Raw genomic sequence first — 17,370 nt, forward strand, 5'->3', positions numbered from 1 at the left:
ATGGTGGCGCTCCGCTTAGATAGTAATTCGCGCCCCCCGGGTTAGAAAATCCTGGATACGCGCCTGCATACAGTCCGCCAACACCAGGAAACTGTTTGCCGTGGTTGATGAGATCACAGGAGACAAGAAGTCAACTGGTGCCATCCTACCTAAGCACAACGATCCCCAGCAAATGGCGCAAGTTTTCTCTGACTTTTTCTGTGGGAAGATCAGGAAATTACGCGATACATTCCATGATGTTACAAAGCCAAGTTTACCACCGTGCCCACCTAGTCATAGCTTTTCGAACTTCAAGCCAATTACCCGTGACGACGCGACCAAACGTATTTCAGCTATGAACTCGAAATCTTCAGCGCTCGATCCGATGCCAACTCAGCTCGTTAAACTTTGCCTACCAGAAATAGTGGATGATCTCGTTAACATTGCCAACACTTCCTTCGAAGCAGGGACTGTTCCGCGACGTCATAAACGCGCTCTTGTCAGACCATTATTGAAAAAGCCCGGACTGGATCCTGATGTTTTATCAAATTATCGTCCCGTTTCCAACCTTTTATTTGAACATAAATTTTTAGAGAACATGTGTTTTAATCAAATTGATGAATATTTTAACCAATTCTCTCTTTATTCGAAATTTCAATCTGCATACCGAAGAAACCATAGCACAGAAACCGCGTTGCTTCGTGTAAGAAATGACATTCTAGTTTCAATGGACAATCATAAAGAGTGTATTTTAGTCCTACTCGATCTTACCGCCGCATTCGATACAATTGACCACGATATTTTACTGCAGCGTTTGGAGCATCGGTTTGGCATAAATGGTATTGCTTTAAAGTGGTTCGATTCATATCTTCGAGGACGTACTCAACGTGTCTGTATTGACAATTGTTATTCGGACGATGAACCATTATTTTGCGGTGTACCACAGGGAAGCGGTCTTGGGCCGATTCTTTTTACCTTGTATACATCCCCACTCGAAGACATTATTTTAGCCAATGATATTGACTTTATGCTTTTTGCCTATGATACACAACTGTATTTTTCGTGTAAAAATCTATCTGACTGGAAATTCATACCTGAAAAATGCATAGATGATATTCGTGAGTGGATGGCAGCAAATCGACTTGTACTCAATGATAGCAAAACAGAAGTAATTCATTTTCACAGTAAGTTCCGAAAAGTTCAAGCAGACATATCTAGTTTCAGAGTTGGTGTTACTCATGTTAAACCCATTTCCGTTGTCAGAAATTTAGGAGTGCAATTTGATGAATTCAGTTCTATGTCAAGTCATGTTTCAAAAATTTGTCAGTCAGCATCATACTCATTGTATCGATTTGGGAAAATTCGTAAGCTCTTAGATCGCACAAGCACAGAAAGATTAATTCATGCATTTGTTACATCGCACCTTGATTATTGTAATAGTTTATTATATGGAATTGAGCAACAGCAACTGGCACGTCTTCAATTGATTCAAAACTCGGCCGCACGCATGGTTACACGGAGCAGGAGGCACGAACACATCACACCCATATTGATTGACCTTCATTGGTTACCTGTCTCCGCAAGGATCGAATTTAAGTCTCTAGTCATAACTTACAATATTATAAATGGCACTGCCCCTCACTATCTTGGCTCTCTGATCAGTCGTCAGGCTCTTCCAGAGCCCATGCAGATTGCAAATCGCACACGACAGAGGAACAGACATTCTATGGAGATACGACTAGAGCCTGGCAGATTCGCCCAAAAAAGCTTTGGCGCACGATCCTTTGCCTATTTTGCACCTGATCTATGGAATGCACTCCCCAATGACATCAGGGCAGCTCCATCATTAAATGTTTTTAAGGCACACCTTAAAACTCACCTTTTTCGAAAGTATTATTCTTTTTAAACCTCCAGTCATATTGATTGTGTTACCATCTTGCCATGTTTTGATTGTTTTATATTGAAATTTATTTTCTATTTTTGTTTTGATAGTCTTTTTGTTGCTATTTCTTCGACTGTAATAGTTTAGTACTTTAGTTTTATTGTATGCTGTCATATTTTATTGCTTTTGTCTTTAATTTCTGAATTTTATTGTTTTTTATTAATTATTGTTAGTTATTTATTTCTGTAATTCTTAGGATGCAATATTTTTAGATTGTATTATTTTTAAGCTGTAATACTTCTTAAGATGTATTTTTTTATGCGTTTCTGTGAAGCTGCTTTGAGATCATTCTTTTGATGTAAAGCGCTATATAAGAATAAATTATTATTATTATTATCACATCATCAGATGTTCCCAGGTTAAATGATTACCGTAGTTCAAATATGGCCCGCTCTGGACAGTGACCCTGACAGATGGATGTGCTCATACATTTTAGGGCAGATTTCGACGCATCAATTATCAATCATGAAGGGGGGGGGGGGGACGCGGCCCCCATTCATGAAGAGGAGGACATAATACCAAATGCCTTTCGGCATTCCGAGGAGTGGAGGACATAACATCACATGTTCCCATGTCGAAGTAAATTTCTTCACAGTCACTGTTACTTTTCATGGGTTCGAACAAATGAGGGGTATTCTATCCCAAAATATAGGGCGAAATGGGGCTGGGGTTCCCAGTTTTCCGGGTCATTATGCCAACTTGCACTGGGTCCTAGTGTTTATATGAATTGGAATCACCGATTAAAGTAATAATCCCCCAAAATTTAGGCCGTATAAACTTTTTTGCAAACTAGTTTCCTGAGTCATGAATTTGTATTTTTTTCCCAGAAATCGCCCAATTAGATGGCTGCTCTCCAGCCTGGCATGTGCCATTTCCGGCGATCTGGGAGGTACTATAATCTGAAATTTTCAGTGTACGCTGCGCACCAACCAATGGTGGTGCTCCGCTTAGATAGTACTTTTCGCCAGAATACTAGAATTGATCGTGTCCCCAGGGGCGGCGCCACAGGGGGGCAGGGAGGGCGGCCGCCCCCTATGGGTTGTGGGCCGAAAACAATAAATCGACCGAATGATGTTTTAATGCACATATGTTCGTAGGGGGTGGGGTGAGGTGTCCAAATATGTTACCTAACTATGAAATGTAGGTTGTTTTCAACGTGTTCTCCGAGAATTACCTCAAACTGTTGCTCTCCGCGGTACGCGTAGTGTTCTATTTTATCCATCTTTCACATGTACTAAGTTCGCTATTCTGGGAACACTGTGGTCATTATGAGTCACCGTATGTCAATGAGTGAAAGTAGTCAATGTCAACTTGGAAACTTCACAGCGCCGTCGGCGCTATATGTATGACCATGGGACATGTGTGATCACTCCATGACGATTTATGTCAATATCTTCGGATTTGCATTAGTCCAAAAGGTATAGCAGAGATTAGACTTTTAGAATATTTCGAAAGTTATGGATTAGTAATGACTGTTGGGAAGTTGACTCCGGAATTAAATAAATTTGAAATTGTCATGACTAGAAAAGAAGTTCCGCAGCATGTCACTGGTATTTCGGAAATGGCCTACACGCAGGGGCGGCGCCGCGGAGGGGGGGGGGGGGAGGGCAGGCATTTCCCCTGTTTTTTTTTAGCTGAAAAAATAAAAACGTCCAAATAACGTTTCAAGACACATAATTTGGAAGGGGGTGGGGTGAGGTGTTGCAGTATCATGGAATCGGTATATCGTGATACATTATCCGTCGCAAATGGGACATCTTTGGTGTGAATCCTCGAAAATTTCGGCGCGCGGTGTCTTCTCTGCTTTTTATTGTTGTACATCCGTCTCATACTGCAGAGGCCCTACGTGCAGTATGTGAAATGTTCGAGTATACACGCATCCATCATTTTCTAAATTGCCTATCTTCATCCACCTAAGGCCTTATACTTAGGCCTCTTCTACATTCCAGAAGACCCATGATTGAATTTTTCTCTTTTTTTCGTTTTTTTTTTCGTTGAAGGGTAAAACCTATTAGCGTTAACAATGGGGGGGGGGGGAGGATTGGCAGTATGCGCCTGATTCTGTTAAAATTGTTGCCTACTTGAAAACATACAAAACATAGTATTCAACACTAAAATGACTGATTTGAGTGATGAAAATTCAATTTGATGCCGTATTTGAATTGACTGTCGTATTAATCAACATTCTGTAAAATATGTATGTGGTATCTAATACTACCTCCGTATTTACCTTCGCGACCGTAGCCCACGGAGATGTACATCATATTTTAGTGTGTGAATCCAGTACGCATGGACCAACCAGCTCTAAGTAGTTGTACACATGCCCTACACATCGCGCAGTGACATGTCTGTAGTGCAGTATCGTATCCAACCAAGGGGGGGGGGGGATTCCCACTTATTAGCGTTAACAATGGGGGAGGGTGAGGGGCAGTATGCGCCTGATTCTGTTAAAATTGTTGCCTAATTGAAAACATACAAATCATAGTATTCAACATTAAAATGACTGATTTGAGTGATGAAAATTCAATTTGAAGCCGTATTTGAATTGACTGTCGTATTAATTAACATTCTGTAAAATATGTATGTGGTATCTAATACTACCTCCGTATTTACCTTCGCGACCGTAGCCCACGGAGATGTACATCATATTTTAGTGTGTGAATCCAGTCCGCATGGACCAACCAGCTCTAAGTAGTTGTACACTTGCCCTATACATCGCGCAGTGACATGTCTGTAGTGCAGTATCGTATCCAACCAAGGGGGGGGGATTCCCACTTATGTGTACATTGTTCAATCATGTCACAGCGATCACAAACTTGTCAAATTGGTACATACGCAGGGAAGGTTAGAACAGAGAAAGAGTAACAGTTCCGTGGATGTGGATGTGGGCAAAATATATGAGGCATGCAACATACCGAGATGGCTTCAGTGCAATTTGAAAGGACTGGGAAGGACCATTTCTTGCGATATGGTAGACGTTTTGGCAAAATTTCCAACGGTAGCGCTCTGCCCATATACCAACGCAACCAAAGGCCGTACACACGCCCATGCTTGTCAATCGGGTACGGTACGGTATGGAAACGCCCACTTCCAGAATACCCAAAACCTGACCCCTTGACGACGTGGATCTGTTTTCAGGAACATTCCTCTCTTGCGAGAAGAGATGACTACGTTGAGAGAACTTTTCTCAGAATGGAGATTTCCGGAGCACAATATCCCAAATTTAGGAGTAACAAAACTAACTCAAAGAGCTCGAGAAGTGCTATTTCCTGCAATCTGGGGGATCTGTAGAGCCAAAAATGTCCTTATACGCTTCGCGCCAACCTATAGTGGCGCTTCGCTCAGATGATAACTCCAGTTCGTCGTCCCCCAATCGCCAACAAAAATTGCCGCCCTTGCCCGTATGTTATGTAATCGTCAACAATAAGTATAACAAAATGTAAAAACTGCAGTCGGCCGAAAGTGAAGAAAGATAGATTACTTACCTGGAAACTGCATTTCTCGAGAGAACATGTGACTTCAAAAAGATGTCAAATATTGCACCAGATGGCGTCTAAGGCTATCCGGTAGTTGAAAAATCTTCCTTAGACCCCTCCCGCAGGACGGCGATCAATAACGTCATGATTCCCCCCTCCCCCATCTTAATACCCTGGCGCCGCCCCTGTGTCCCCCAAACGTTTCGAATCGGATTGACGCCCCTGCCCGTAGGTACCATTGGTGAATGATAATACTGACCGACTTCCATGATCATCCGACCTAAACTGTAGGAGGAGAAGCGTTTTGCAATTATTTGCAAAATGACCGAAACTGACCCCTAGATGACCTTTGACCTCGACTTCGCGAACACCCCAGATGCCCCTTCACTCAGTGACATGGGCGGCGATCATGGGGGGGGACGGGGGACATGTCCCCCCCCCAATATTTTAGGTGGGGGGATATAGTATCTAATATCCCCCCCAATATTTGGTGACAGTTTTTTTTTAGCATATTTTTTTTATGATATCGCTAGTAATTTCAAAATAGAAAATGCTTAGATGCAACTTACAAGGCCTGGGAAGTGCCATTTCCAGCGATCTGGGAGGCATTTTCGGCCAAAATTTTCTTTTGCGCTTCGCGCCAACTTATGGTGGCGCTACGCTTAGATACTTTGCCTACAAGCTTCGCCTCTCCCTTGGCAAATTCCTCGCAAGGCATAAATATATATAATATATATATATATATATATATATATATATATATATATATATATATATATATATATATATATATATATATATATATATATATATATATATATATATAAATAAATATATTAAATATGGTCGCTACAGCCCTATTTTTATTTTTATCGGCAAACAAAATTTCATTACGGATGCGGTCCGTCTAGCTATTCATTTCGAAAAAAAGTAAAACTACTTTTGGTCATATACAGTAATAAATTGTGACACGGTTAGACAGGAGGCGATCATGGGGGGGGGGGGGCGGGACGGGGGGACATCCCCCCCCCCCAATATTTTAGGTGGGGAATATACGGTAGTATCTAATAGTAACTAATATCCCCCAATATTTGGTGGCATAATTTTTTTTGTGGCTATAAATAGAAAATAATGCGTGAGATTATTTATCCAAATCATATTTGGCGGTGGCTAAAACTTCATCCTACACATGCTGCATGAGATAAATGACTCTTCGTGGTCGTTTCTGTGACCGTAAAGCATGTTGTCACTCATGATTATTATTATCATGTCTGTACATCTCTTGTGTATGAGTGTACGTACAATCATACATATGATCCACATCGATATGGGTTCACTGGGTTTCCATTTGGCCTGTTTCCTACAAGATTTCTAACCGCAGGCGTGTAGCCAAGGGGGGGGGGGAGGCGAAGGGTGTAGAGCGCCTCCCCCCCCCCAGAGCATATTTTTTTATGATATCGAAGTTTTATAGTAGCCGTTATAAGAGGTTTTAATATTTGTACACCAATAAATTAACTGTGTCTGAATTTTCGAAAATTCCTTGACCAACATTCTTCATAATACTTCAGTCTACTCGTGCAATTTTGAACGGTCTTTTAAGGGTTGAAGGGGTTTTTGCTATATTGGTTGTCCATTAGATGAAATTTTGTGCAACATTATGGGTATGTTTTGAAGTGAATTTATTATTCAAATTCTGAACAAATAATGGGCTTAAAACCTTGAAAAGTGGGGCTGACGGGTATTGTGGGGCGTTAGAATTACCTACAAAAGCAATGATCCACAGGAGATGCGATGAGGTCGAACATGATGTGTGACTGGTGACAATCTTGAAAAAGGTTATGAATGAAAAAAAACTATTGGGAAAAGCCTGGTTCTCAGGCAAAAGTGTACATCTGGTTGGTCATTCTCAAGCCCGAGAAGTGCCATTTCCGGTGATCTGGGGGCTATCAAAACCAGAAATTTTCTTGTAAGCTGCGCGCCAACCAATGGTGGCGCTCCGCTTAGATAGTAATTTGCCTGCACCCAAGCAAATGTCCCCCCCCCCCCAATATTTGAAACAAATCGCCGCCCCTGCTCAGTGATCATTGTGACCAAGTTTCATCATGATCCACCAAACACTGTAGGAGGAGTAGCAATTTGAACAATTGTGAACAGATCAATCAATCAATAGATAGACATGCACGATCGCAATAGCTCACCCAGCCACATGGCTGAGGGTGAGCTAAAAATGACCTCACCTCTACGGAAAATAACATTTTTTTTCCGACGTCAGCAACCGGGCCATTGTCAGAAACATCGAGGCAAACAAAATGCCATCATGATTTCGCATGAGAAATGGTCTGAAACGAGTTATACACATGTTGCTAAAGCCAATTATCGATTGTTCCGCTCTCACACGAGCATGACACAGTAAATGTATCGCACATAACGCGAATTTTTCAGAAGTTACCAACAATTCATGGGCACGTCTTTCACCGTCACTGTGTAGAGCGGCCCATATGAACTGCAGTCGTCATTTGACCTGGGAACATGTGATGTTATGTCCTCCACTCCTCGGAATGCCGAAAAGCATTTGGTATTATGTCCTCCGCTTCATGAATGGGGGCCGCGTCCCCCCCCCCTCGGGATTGATAATTGATGCATCGAAATCTCCCCTAAAATGCATGAGCACATCTGTCAGGGTCACTGTCCAGAGCGGGCCATATTTGAACTACGGTAATCATTTAACTTGGGAACACTCATCAGAATGTCCGAGAGCATTTGGTATTATGCCCCCTCTTCAAAAGTGGGGGAAGCGTCCCCCTCGTGATTGATGTCCATGCTATAGGCAAATGACATCATTCTATGAGAGCGGGTAAAATTATGGTTTTAAGCTCCGGCAGGGACATTGCGACAAGGGACACCAACAGGTATATCTCGCGCGTAGCGCGATTTTTTTTAAATTTCATCTCTAAATGCATCAAAATCTGTCCTGAAATGGGCACTTTAGTAACCGTTGAAGTGTAGAGCGCCCACGTAAAATATGGTAATCACTTGACCTAAGAACATGTGATAACCCATTATGTCCTCCACTCCTCGAAACGTGGGGGGGGGGGGACATTTGATATTGTGTCCATCCTCTTCGAAACGTGGGGGCGTGTCCCCCGCCCCCCCCCCCACCGGATTGACGCCCATTCCTACGGGGTGTTCAGGGATTTCAGGTTAAAGGTCATCTAGGGGTCATTTTGGCCCGAAAAGGCCCTTTTGGGGTCAAATGAAAAAAGCTTCTGCTCCCACAGGTTGAATTGGATGATCGTGATAGTTGGTCATTATGATCATTGACCAATGATACATATAGGGTGTTCAGGAATTTGAGGTCAAGGTCATCTAGGGGTCAATTCTGGCTATTTTGTCCGAACGGTCAAGCTGCTTCTTCTCCTACAGAATATATCGGATGATCATGAAAGTTGGTCAGTATGATCATCCACCAATGGTACTTATGGGGTGTTCAGCAATTTGAGGTCGAAGGTCATCTAGGAGTCATTTCGGCACGAAATGGCCATTTTCGCCTTGGAACGGTCAAACTGCTACTTCTCCCAGGGGTTGAATGGGATGATCATGAACGTTGGTCAGTATGATCATTGCCAAATGGTACATATGGGGTGTTCAGGAATTTGAGGTCAAAGGTCAATCTAGGGGTCATATCTGGCCATTTTGTGGGAACGGTCAAGCTGCTTCTTCTCCTACAGACTATATCGGATGGTCATGAAAGTTGGTCAGTATTATCAATGACTACTGGTACATATGGGGTGCTCAGGAATTTGGGGTCAAAGGTCATCTAGGGGTCAATTCTGGCCATTTTGTCCGAACGGTCAAACTGCTTCTTCTCCTACAGAATATATCGGATGATCATGAAAGTTGGTCAGTATCATCAATGACCAATGTCACATATGAGGTGTTCAGGAATTTGGGTCAAAGGTCAATCTAGGAGTCATTTCTGGCCATTTTGTTGGAACGGTCAAGCTGCTTCTTCTCCTACAGAATGTATCGGTTGATCATGAAAGTTGGTCAGTATTATCAATGACCAATGGTACATATGGGGTGTTCAGGAATTTGAGGTCAAGGGCCATCTAGGGGGTCAATTTTGGTTATTTTATTCAAACGGTCAAGCTGCTCCCTCTCCTACAGAATAGAATGGATGATCATGAAAGTTGGTCAGTATAATCATTGACCAATGGTACATATGGAGTGTTCAGGAATTTGAGGTCAAAGGTCGTCTGGAGGTCAATTTTGGCCCTTTTGTCCGAACGGTCAAACTGCTTCTTCTCCTATAGAATATATCGGATGATCATGGAAGATGGTCAGTATTATCTGTGATCAATGGTACATATGGGGTGCTCCGTCTGGAATTTGACGTCAATGGTTATCTAGAGGGTCAAGTTCGGCCATTTTATTTGAACGGTCAAGCTGCTCCCTCTCCTACAGAATAGATTGGATCATCATGAAAGTTGGTCAGTATAATTATGACCAATGGTACATATGGGGTATTCAGTAATTTGAGGTCAAAGGTGAACTAGGGGTCAATTTCGGCCATTTTGTTTGAGTGGTCAAACTGCTTTTTGCCTAAAGAATAGATAGGATGATCATGACAGTTGGTCAGTATTATCATTGACCAATGGTACATTTATTGGGTAATCAGTAATTTGAGGTCAGAAGTCATTAGGGGTCAATTCAACGATTTAGCGATATAACTCAAAATTCTTCTCCAAGGTGAGCTACTGTGCCATTGGCACTCTTGTTGTGTATACGAGATAGTAATAAGCCCACTTGATATCCACTCTAAAGTGTCGCGTAAAGTTCCTGTCTTCGAGTTAAGATCACCGTTTCGGTTATGATTTCAGATTCTCACAATCCTAAGAAATAATTATAACTAGGTAATATTTGAGGACGTATGTGTGATACGATCACATGGTCAGCAGGTCCGGGTTCCTAGATGAGCCCAAGTGGCTTCCTGAACCTGTATCAATCGAATCAAATACGGTACGGTAGGTGTCCACTCCTATTATGGCGAAAGATTCCGTTGCGTCAAAATACTGCCAGCGACAAAAATGAATAATTTAATAACTTGAAGATTTGCGTCTTCTCGACAACAAACGTGCAAGTTACTGGTAACTTGCGAGGTTTGGATTGTTTCCGCTAGATGAGCTGATGAGGGGGGGGGGGGGAGTGCGGGGACGTGCCCATATTCACAATCGAGTTGGAAGAAATAACTGTTTGAAAACGCGATCAAAACGATTTGTTTTTGTATAGGGAGGTGTAGGCTATATATTCTTTGTACTAGTAATAACGTCAGAATAACACCAAATTCGATGGAAACACTGGAAATCCAGCGGTTGGGTAGAAAAATAACTGGGCTGGGCGATAATTACTGTTCATGTGTCATGTGACACAGGAACAGTATTGCGTTCCTCATCGTTGGCACGTGACTTTCCTTTCGTTCAGCAAATCTCAATTTCTACAGCACAGTTCCAGCTGAGATTTGGTGTCTCTATTCCGACAATGACTGTGACGGGAACGAAATGGGATCATGACATTTGGATGCGAATTCGTCCTGAAAAATCGTAAAAACCTTACCAAAACGCATTCGTAGGCTCCGCCCACAACTGCTCGGTCCCAACTTCTTTTGAAACTATCTGCTAGAACAGCTAGACGATCAGACGATGGCATTGATTTTTTTCCCACTCCGATGTGGCCAAAATATAGCAATTGACCAATCAAATTCCTGGAAATCTGACCACGCCCATTTCTCCCAAACACCATTTTCCGACGTTTTGGGGGAATTTTGACCACGGATTATGTAAGGACATGCCCAATAACCCTCGGACACTGACCCTAACCTAATTTCCTAACCCTAACCATGATTTTTAAACAATTTTTGAAGATGCTTGGGAAATCAAAATGGCCAAATCGAAGTGGGAATAAAAATAACCTGACGGCTATAGCGAAGGACGCATTGAATGGAAGGCTTTGTAATTGGTAATCATAGCCTCTGGTGTGTTCCGCCTAATCGACGGGGATTAGATAATTGTGTTTCTTGAGAAGGGCTATACTGCAGGATTAGATTCATTAGCCCTTCCAATGCCGGCAGGGATAATCTGCCCAAGCTATTGTCCCCGTCTGGTCGTGGCTGTCATGGCCCACTGCCCACGTTTACACCTGTTCGTAATTCGTGGCAACTAAAGGCCTACTGCCAGTTCAGAACAGCGCGTGGTCCGAGAATAATTATCTCTGTGGACGTCGGTACAGGACGAACTATGAACAGATGGGAGCTCGGTTGTTTCTCAGATCGTAAAGGTAATACATAGGCCTACGGGAAATGGAATGGGAATTCGATTGTAGCCAGGCGCGGAGATTTGTGTCAAAAAGTGAGGGGGAATTGAGCCTCAACAGAACATTTACTGTGTAAAAGTGATAAATTCAATAGGACCTACAAAAGTGGGGGTAGACCCCTGCACCCCCCCCCCCACCCCCCGTTTCTCCGCCCCTGTTTGTAACTAATATCATGTAACCTAATTACGTCATCCACAGGGGTGGATTAGAGCTCTTTTAGGATTTTGCCCGAAAAATGTTACATCAGTTAATAGGACACATGAACAGCGTGGGTACGAATTTTCGTAACCACATTTCTATTTTTTTAATAATTGAGTCATCGTTGGCCAGTAATGGGAATTACTGTAGAAAGTTGCACAGTTCTACATAAATGGAGTTTGCAAATGACCCTCATAATGAGATTTGCAAGGCTTGGTGGTTTATTTTACGAGATATTTGGTCGCTTTACTCTCACCAATGATAGGGTATCGCTTAGGAAGAACCAATATCGTGTCATGGGACATTCGTCCGATGCCAAACTTGTGTCTATATTCGACCTCGTAGGACTACCTTTCATCATCCATCCAAATGTTCGCCATATACTCTAAGCCTAGTCTTCTCGTGTCATAACATAATCAAAATTCAGTGCGATCGAGCATGCGTATTGTGCCGGGAAGTTCTCAAAATGTCACTGTCCACTCAATCTGACATTATTAATTTATTAAGGATTCCATGTAGGACGATGCGCACTGGAATACAAGAAGTTTCGCTAACGCTAATCCGAATCCCTATCCCTAACCCTAACCCTAACCCTAACCCTAACCCTAACCCAAACCCTAACCCTAACCCTAACCCTAACCCCTAACCCTAACCCTAACCCTAACCCTAACCCGAACCCGAACCCGAACCCGAACCCCCTAACCCCCTAACCCCCTAACCCCCTAACCCCCTAACCCCCTAACCCCCTAACCCCCTAACCCCCTAACCCCCTAACCCCCTAACCCCCTAACCCCCTAACCCTAACCCAATTTCCAACCCTGACAGAAGTGAACAATCAATAGTATACAAAAGGGACAGCCAATGAGGAAACACCTTGTATCCAGTGCGCATCAACTGATTCCATGTGCGTTGGTCCGGGCGTTCCGCAATCAGAAATATATAGCGCCTCTTCCCAGAATCGCTATATCTGCGCCTGGGTGTTGCAGGAGACTGGGGACGTTATCTGTCATATGGTCATATGGTCTCTCTTGAACCAAAGCCAGTCTTTGAATTCGTAATGTCCACGAAAGATATAGCTGAAACTTCTCGCGCGATTCGCGCGCGTTCAACCTGTTGCAGAGGAATATCACAAAAGTGCAGTAACGTTAATGGTATGCGGATAGAAATTACTGGAACGTGAATAGATAGATGGTTCTGCATTATACCTGTAATTGCAGGAATGACTGTTGTGTATTGGCGTAGGCCTCATAGGTGGGGGGGGGGCAGACTGCCCTCCAAATTCTGTTGAGATCGAATTTTCGGGCAGAAAACGGGCCAAAATTTGGGCAAAGTATATGTAAAATTTGGGCAGAGGTTAAGCAAGAGTGAAAAGATTACCCGAATTTTTTTCCCGAGTGGCCAAATTTTTGATTGATTGCCCGAAAAAAAGCGCAACATTTTTCGCGCACACAAGTGCTACTGTATTGATCTCTAAACACTTCAACTGCAATGAAATTCAGGCAACTTGGGGAGTATCGGGCTAATTTTTTTCTGTCCCCCAGATCGGAAGGGTCCCGTACGCCTATGGTAGGCCCACCTAATAGGCAACGCTGAGAATGGTATCAGGCTTAATTATGAATATACACACTTTATGTTGTACAGGGTTGTATCTGAACCCCCCCCCCCCTCCCCCAGACCCCCAGGACGGCAATTCGGGGATAGCTTCCTTCGGGAACGAGGCCCTGTTGTAATTCCTTGACCGATTTTGAGCAACATATCGTGCCCATGTCGAGGTAAATTTCTTCACAGTCACTGTTACTTTTCATGGGTTCGAACAAATGAGTCGTATTCTATCCCAAAATATAGGGCGCAATGGGGCTGGGGTTTCCAGTTCTCCAGGTCATTATGTCAACTTGCACTGGGTCCTAGTGTTTATGTGAATTGGAATCACCGATTAAAGGAATAATCCCCACAAATTTAGGCCGTATAAACTTTTTTGCAAATATCCTGAGTCATGAATTTGTAATTTTTCCCCCGAAATCGCGCAATTAGATGGCTGCTCTCCAGCCTGGCAAGTGCCATTTCCGGCGATCTGGGAGGTACTATAATCTGAAATTTCCCCTGTACGCTGCGCGCCAACCAATGGTGGCGCTCCGCTTAGATAGTACTTTTAGCCAAAATACTATAACTGATTGTGTCCCCCCCCCCCCCCTACGTTTCGAATCGGATTGACGCCCCTGCATACATGTTGCACCAGAGGTTACTGGGCAACCCTAACGGCTCATACTGGTGCGCGCGCTCATGTTTTGAACTACCGTATCGATAGTGGTGCCACCTGTGTCTTCATATTGGATTATGGATCCATTTCACAAACACTAGACTTACACGAAAGTCGAACTTGAAAATGGGCAGTTAGTTACTGCATTTTCTCATAGCTGGTCCATTTATGATATATAATCCCCGGAAATATCTCATTCATATTTCGCAACCCTGCACAACCATGAAATATCTATCAGTATGCATGGTCAATGATAAGGTGCTCCGCACAGATCGACGAGCTATGGCAGACGTTGCAGTATGTCATACAGTTTTGTATCATTGGGTGAAAGATAGCACTTGTAACAGTTAGTTGTCATTATGTCAATTTCAGGTGCTCTTGCTATCTGAAGGCTGTCAGGAACAGTAGAACCACTACTCTGCGGTTGTCCCACAGAACCCATCCGAGCCCCTACCATGTCTGCAACACCGAAGGGATCCATTCGGACTGCAAGAATGAGTGCATCAATTATTTTGAAACCGTCCTGAGGGGCAGCATCTCCCGGAACTACGACGTCACAAGTTCCACCGAATTGTGCAGAATGTTAGGCACCACTTCGCCCCCCGGTGCACGGGTTTACATTCAGTACAGAACCATGGGAGTCACCAAGACTGTCGATCTTCCCAAGATGTGCTGCTTTAGGGTGCCCGGCATACCTACTACCTTCCCCAACACGGATTGTGTAAGCATTGGCGTTTAATAATTCATTGAGCTTTATGGAGGGGTATCTCGAGCCAGAACTTGAAATATGATCGACTAAGAATTTGTCACACTATCCCAGCAAACACATAACATTATCATAACATTTTTAAAAGGTCGTAGAAACGTTATAACAAAACATTTTCATATTATATTTATATAACGTTATTATGATGTTATTTTATAACATAAAAATGTTTTGTTTGCAATATTATTTCAAAATGTTGTTAAAATATCATAAAAATATGTTCTACCGTTAATTAGATGGAAATATGCATTGTGGGTATATGATGCATTAAAACTACGAAAACAATGGCACTTCATCAAATGTGATTCAAATATGCTAATAAACTTGCATGTTAATAATAATGTTTTAAAAACATTTTTAAAACGTCTTGCTAGATAAAATATCTTCCTAATGTTATAATAATATTTTCTTAAAACGTTATATCATAATGTTTTTAATTTGTTATACAATAATATTGAGGAAAATGTTTTGTCATATAAATATTTTCTAATGAAGTCAGATAAAAGTTTGCATTGTTGGTACATACGCAATAAAATTAAATAAAAAAGACTAAAAACAAACATTGCCTGCATCCTCAAATTGATTCAAATAGGTTCACAAACTTTTTTTTATTAAAAGCGTTTTACAAACATTTTTATAACGTTTTGCATCACAAAATATCTTTGAAATGTTTCAATAATATTTTCTTAAAACTTGATATCATGATGTTTTCAATGCGTTATACAATAACATTTGTAAGAAAATGTTTTTAAAATGTTTAAAAAATGTTTTACCTACAACATTATATCAAAATGTTGTTCAAATATCATATTAATATTTCCTAATGAAGTCAGATAAAATTATGCGTTGTTGGTATATACGCAATCAAATTATAAAAAAGGACTAAAAACAAGCATTGCCTGCATCCTCAAATTGATTCAAATAGGTTCAAAAACTGTTTTTATTAAAAATGTTTTTAAAACATTTTTATAACGTTTTGCATCACAAAATATCTTTAAAATATTTCAATAATATTTCTTAAAACGTTTAGTCATAATGTTTTAATGCTTTATACAATAACATTTGTAAGGAAATGTTTAAAAAAGGTTTTACCTACAACACTATATCAAAATGTTGTTCAAATATCATATAAATATTTTCTAATGAAGTCAGATAAAAGTTTGCATTGTTGGTACATACGCAATAAAATTAAATAAAAAAGACTAAAAACAAACATTGCCTGCATCCTCAAATTGATTCAAATAGGTTCACAAACTTTTTTTATTAAAAGCGTTTTACAAACATTTTTATAACGTTTTGCATCACAAAATATCTTTGAAATGTTTCAATAATATTTTCTTAAAACTTGATATCATGATGTTTTCAATGCGTTATACAATAACATTTGTAAGAAAATGTTTTTAAAATGTTTAAAAAATGTTTTACCTACAACATTATATCAAAATGTTGTTCAAATATCATATTAATATTTCCTAATGAAGTCAGATAAAATTATGCGTTGTTGGTATATACGCAATCAAATTATAAAAAAGGACTAAAAACAAGCATTGCCTGCATCCTCAAATTGATTCAAATAGGTTCAAAAACTGTTTGTATTAAAAATGTTTTTAAAACATTTTTATAACGTTTTGCATCACAAAATATCTTTAAAATGTTTCAATAATATTTCTTAAAACGTTTAGTCATAATGTTTTAATGCTTTATACAATAACATTTGTAAGGAAATGTTTAAAAAAGGTTTTACCTACAACACTATATCAAAATGTTGTTCAAATATCATATAAATATTTTCTAATGAAGTCAGATAAAAGTTTGCATTGTTGGTACATACGCAATAAAATTAAATAAAAAAGATTAAAAACAAACATTGCCTGCATCCTCAAATTGATTCAAATAGGTTCACAAACTTTTTTTTATTAAAAGCGTTTTACAAACATTTTTATAACGTTTTGCATCACAAAATATCTTTGAAATGTTTCAATAATATTTTCTTAAAACTTGATATCATGATGTTTTCAATGCGTTATACAATAACATTTGTAAGAAAATGTTTTTAAAATGTTTGAAAAATGTTTTACCTACAACATTATATCAAAATGTTGTTCAAATATCATATTAATATTTCCTAATGAAGTCAGATAAACTTATGCGTTGTTGGTATATACGCAATCAAATTATAAAAAAAGGACTAAAAACAAACATTGCCTGCATCTTCAAATTGATTCAAATAGGTTCACAAACTTTTTTTATTAAAAATGTTTTTAAAACATTTTTATAACGTTTTGCATCACAAAATATCTTTAAAATGTTTCAATAATATTTCTTAAAACGTTTAGTCATAATGTTTTAATGCTTTATACAATAAAATTTGTAAGGAAATGTT

General features: G+C 40.5%; 1 protein-coding gene across 2 annotated transcripts in view; it reads left to right on the forward strand.

The window, feature by feature from the left end:
* The window catches only part of LOC139979603 (uncharacterized), a 35,656-nt gene extending 18,928 nt beyond the window's left edge, over window positions 1-16,728 (forward strand). Inside the window, exons 4-5 of one of the 2 annotated variants that reach the window (XM_071990569.1) lie at window positions 14,594-15,452; window positions 16,073-16,728. In XM_071990569.1, coding sequence (XP_071846670.1) covers window positions 14,594-14,960 — 367 coding nt within the window. In that variant the 3' untranslated portion in view covers window positions 14,961-15,452; window positions 16,073-16,728. The remainder of the gene's footprint in view (window positions 1-14,593; window positions 15,453-16,072) is intronic. The other variant, XM_071990570.1, reaches the window with a different exon arrangement.
* The last annotated feature ends 642 nt before the right edge of the window (window positions 16,729-17,370 follow it).

This window comes from Apostichopus japonicus, chromosome 14 (genome assembly GCF_037975245.1).
Source record: "Apostichopus japonicus isolate 1M-3 chromosome 14, ASM3797524v1, whole genome shotgun sequence".
In the NCBI taxonomy this organism is placed as follows: domain Eukaryota; kingdom Metazoa; phylum Echinodermata; class Holothuroidea; order Aspidochirotida; family Stichopodidae; genus Apostichopus; species Apostichopus japonicus.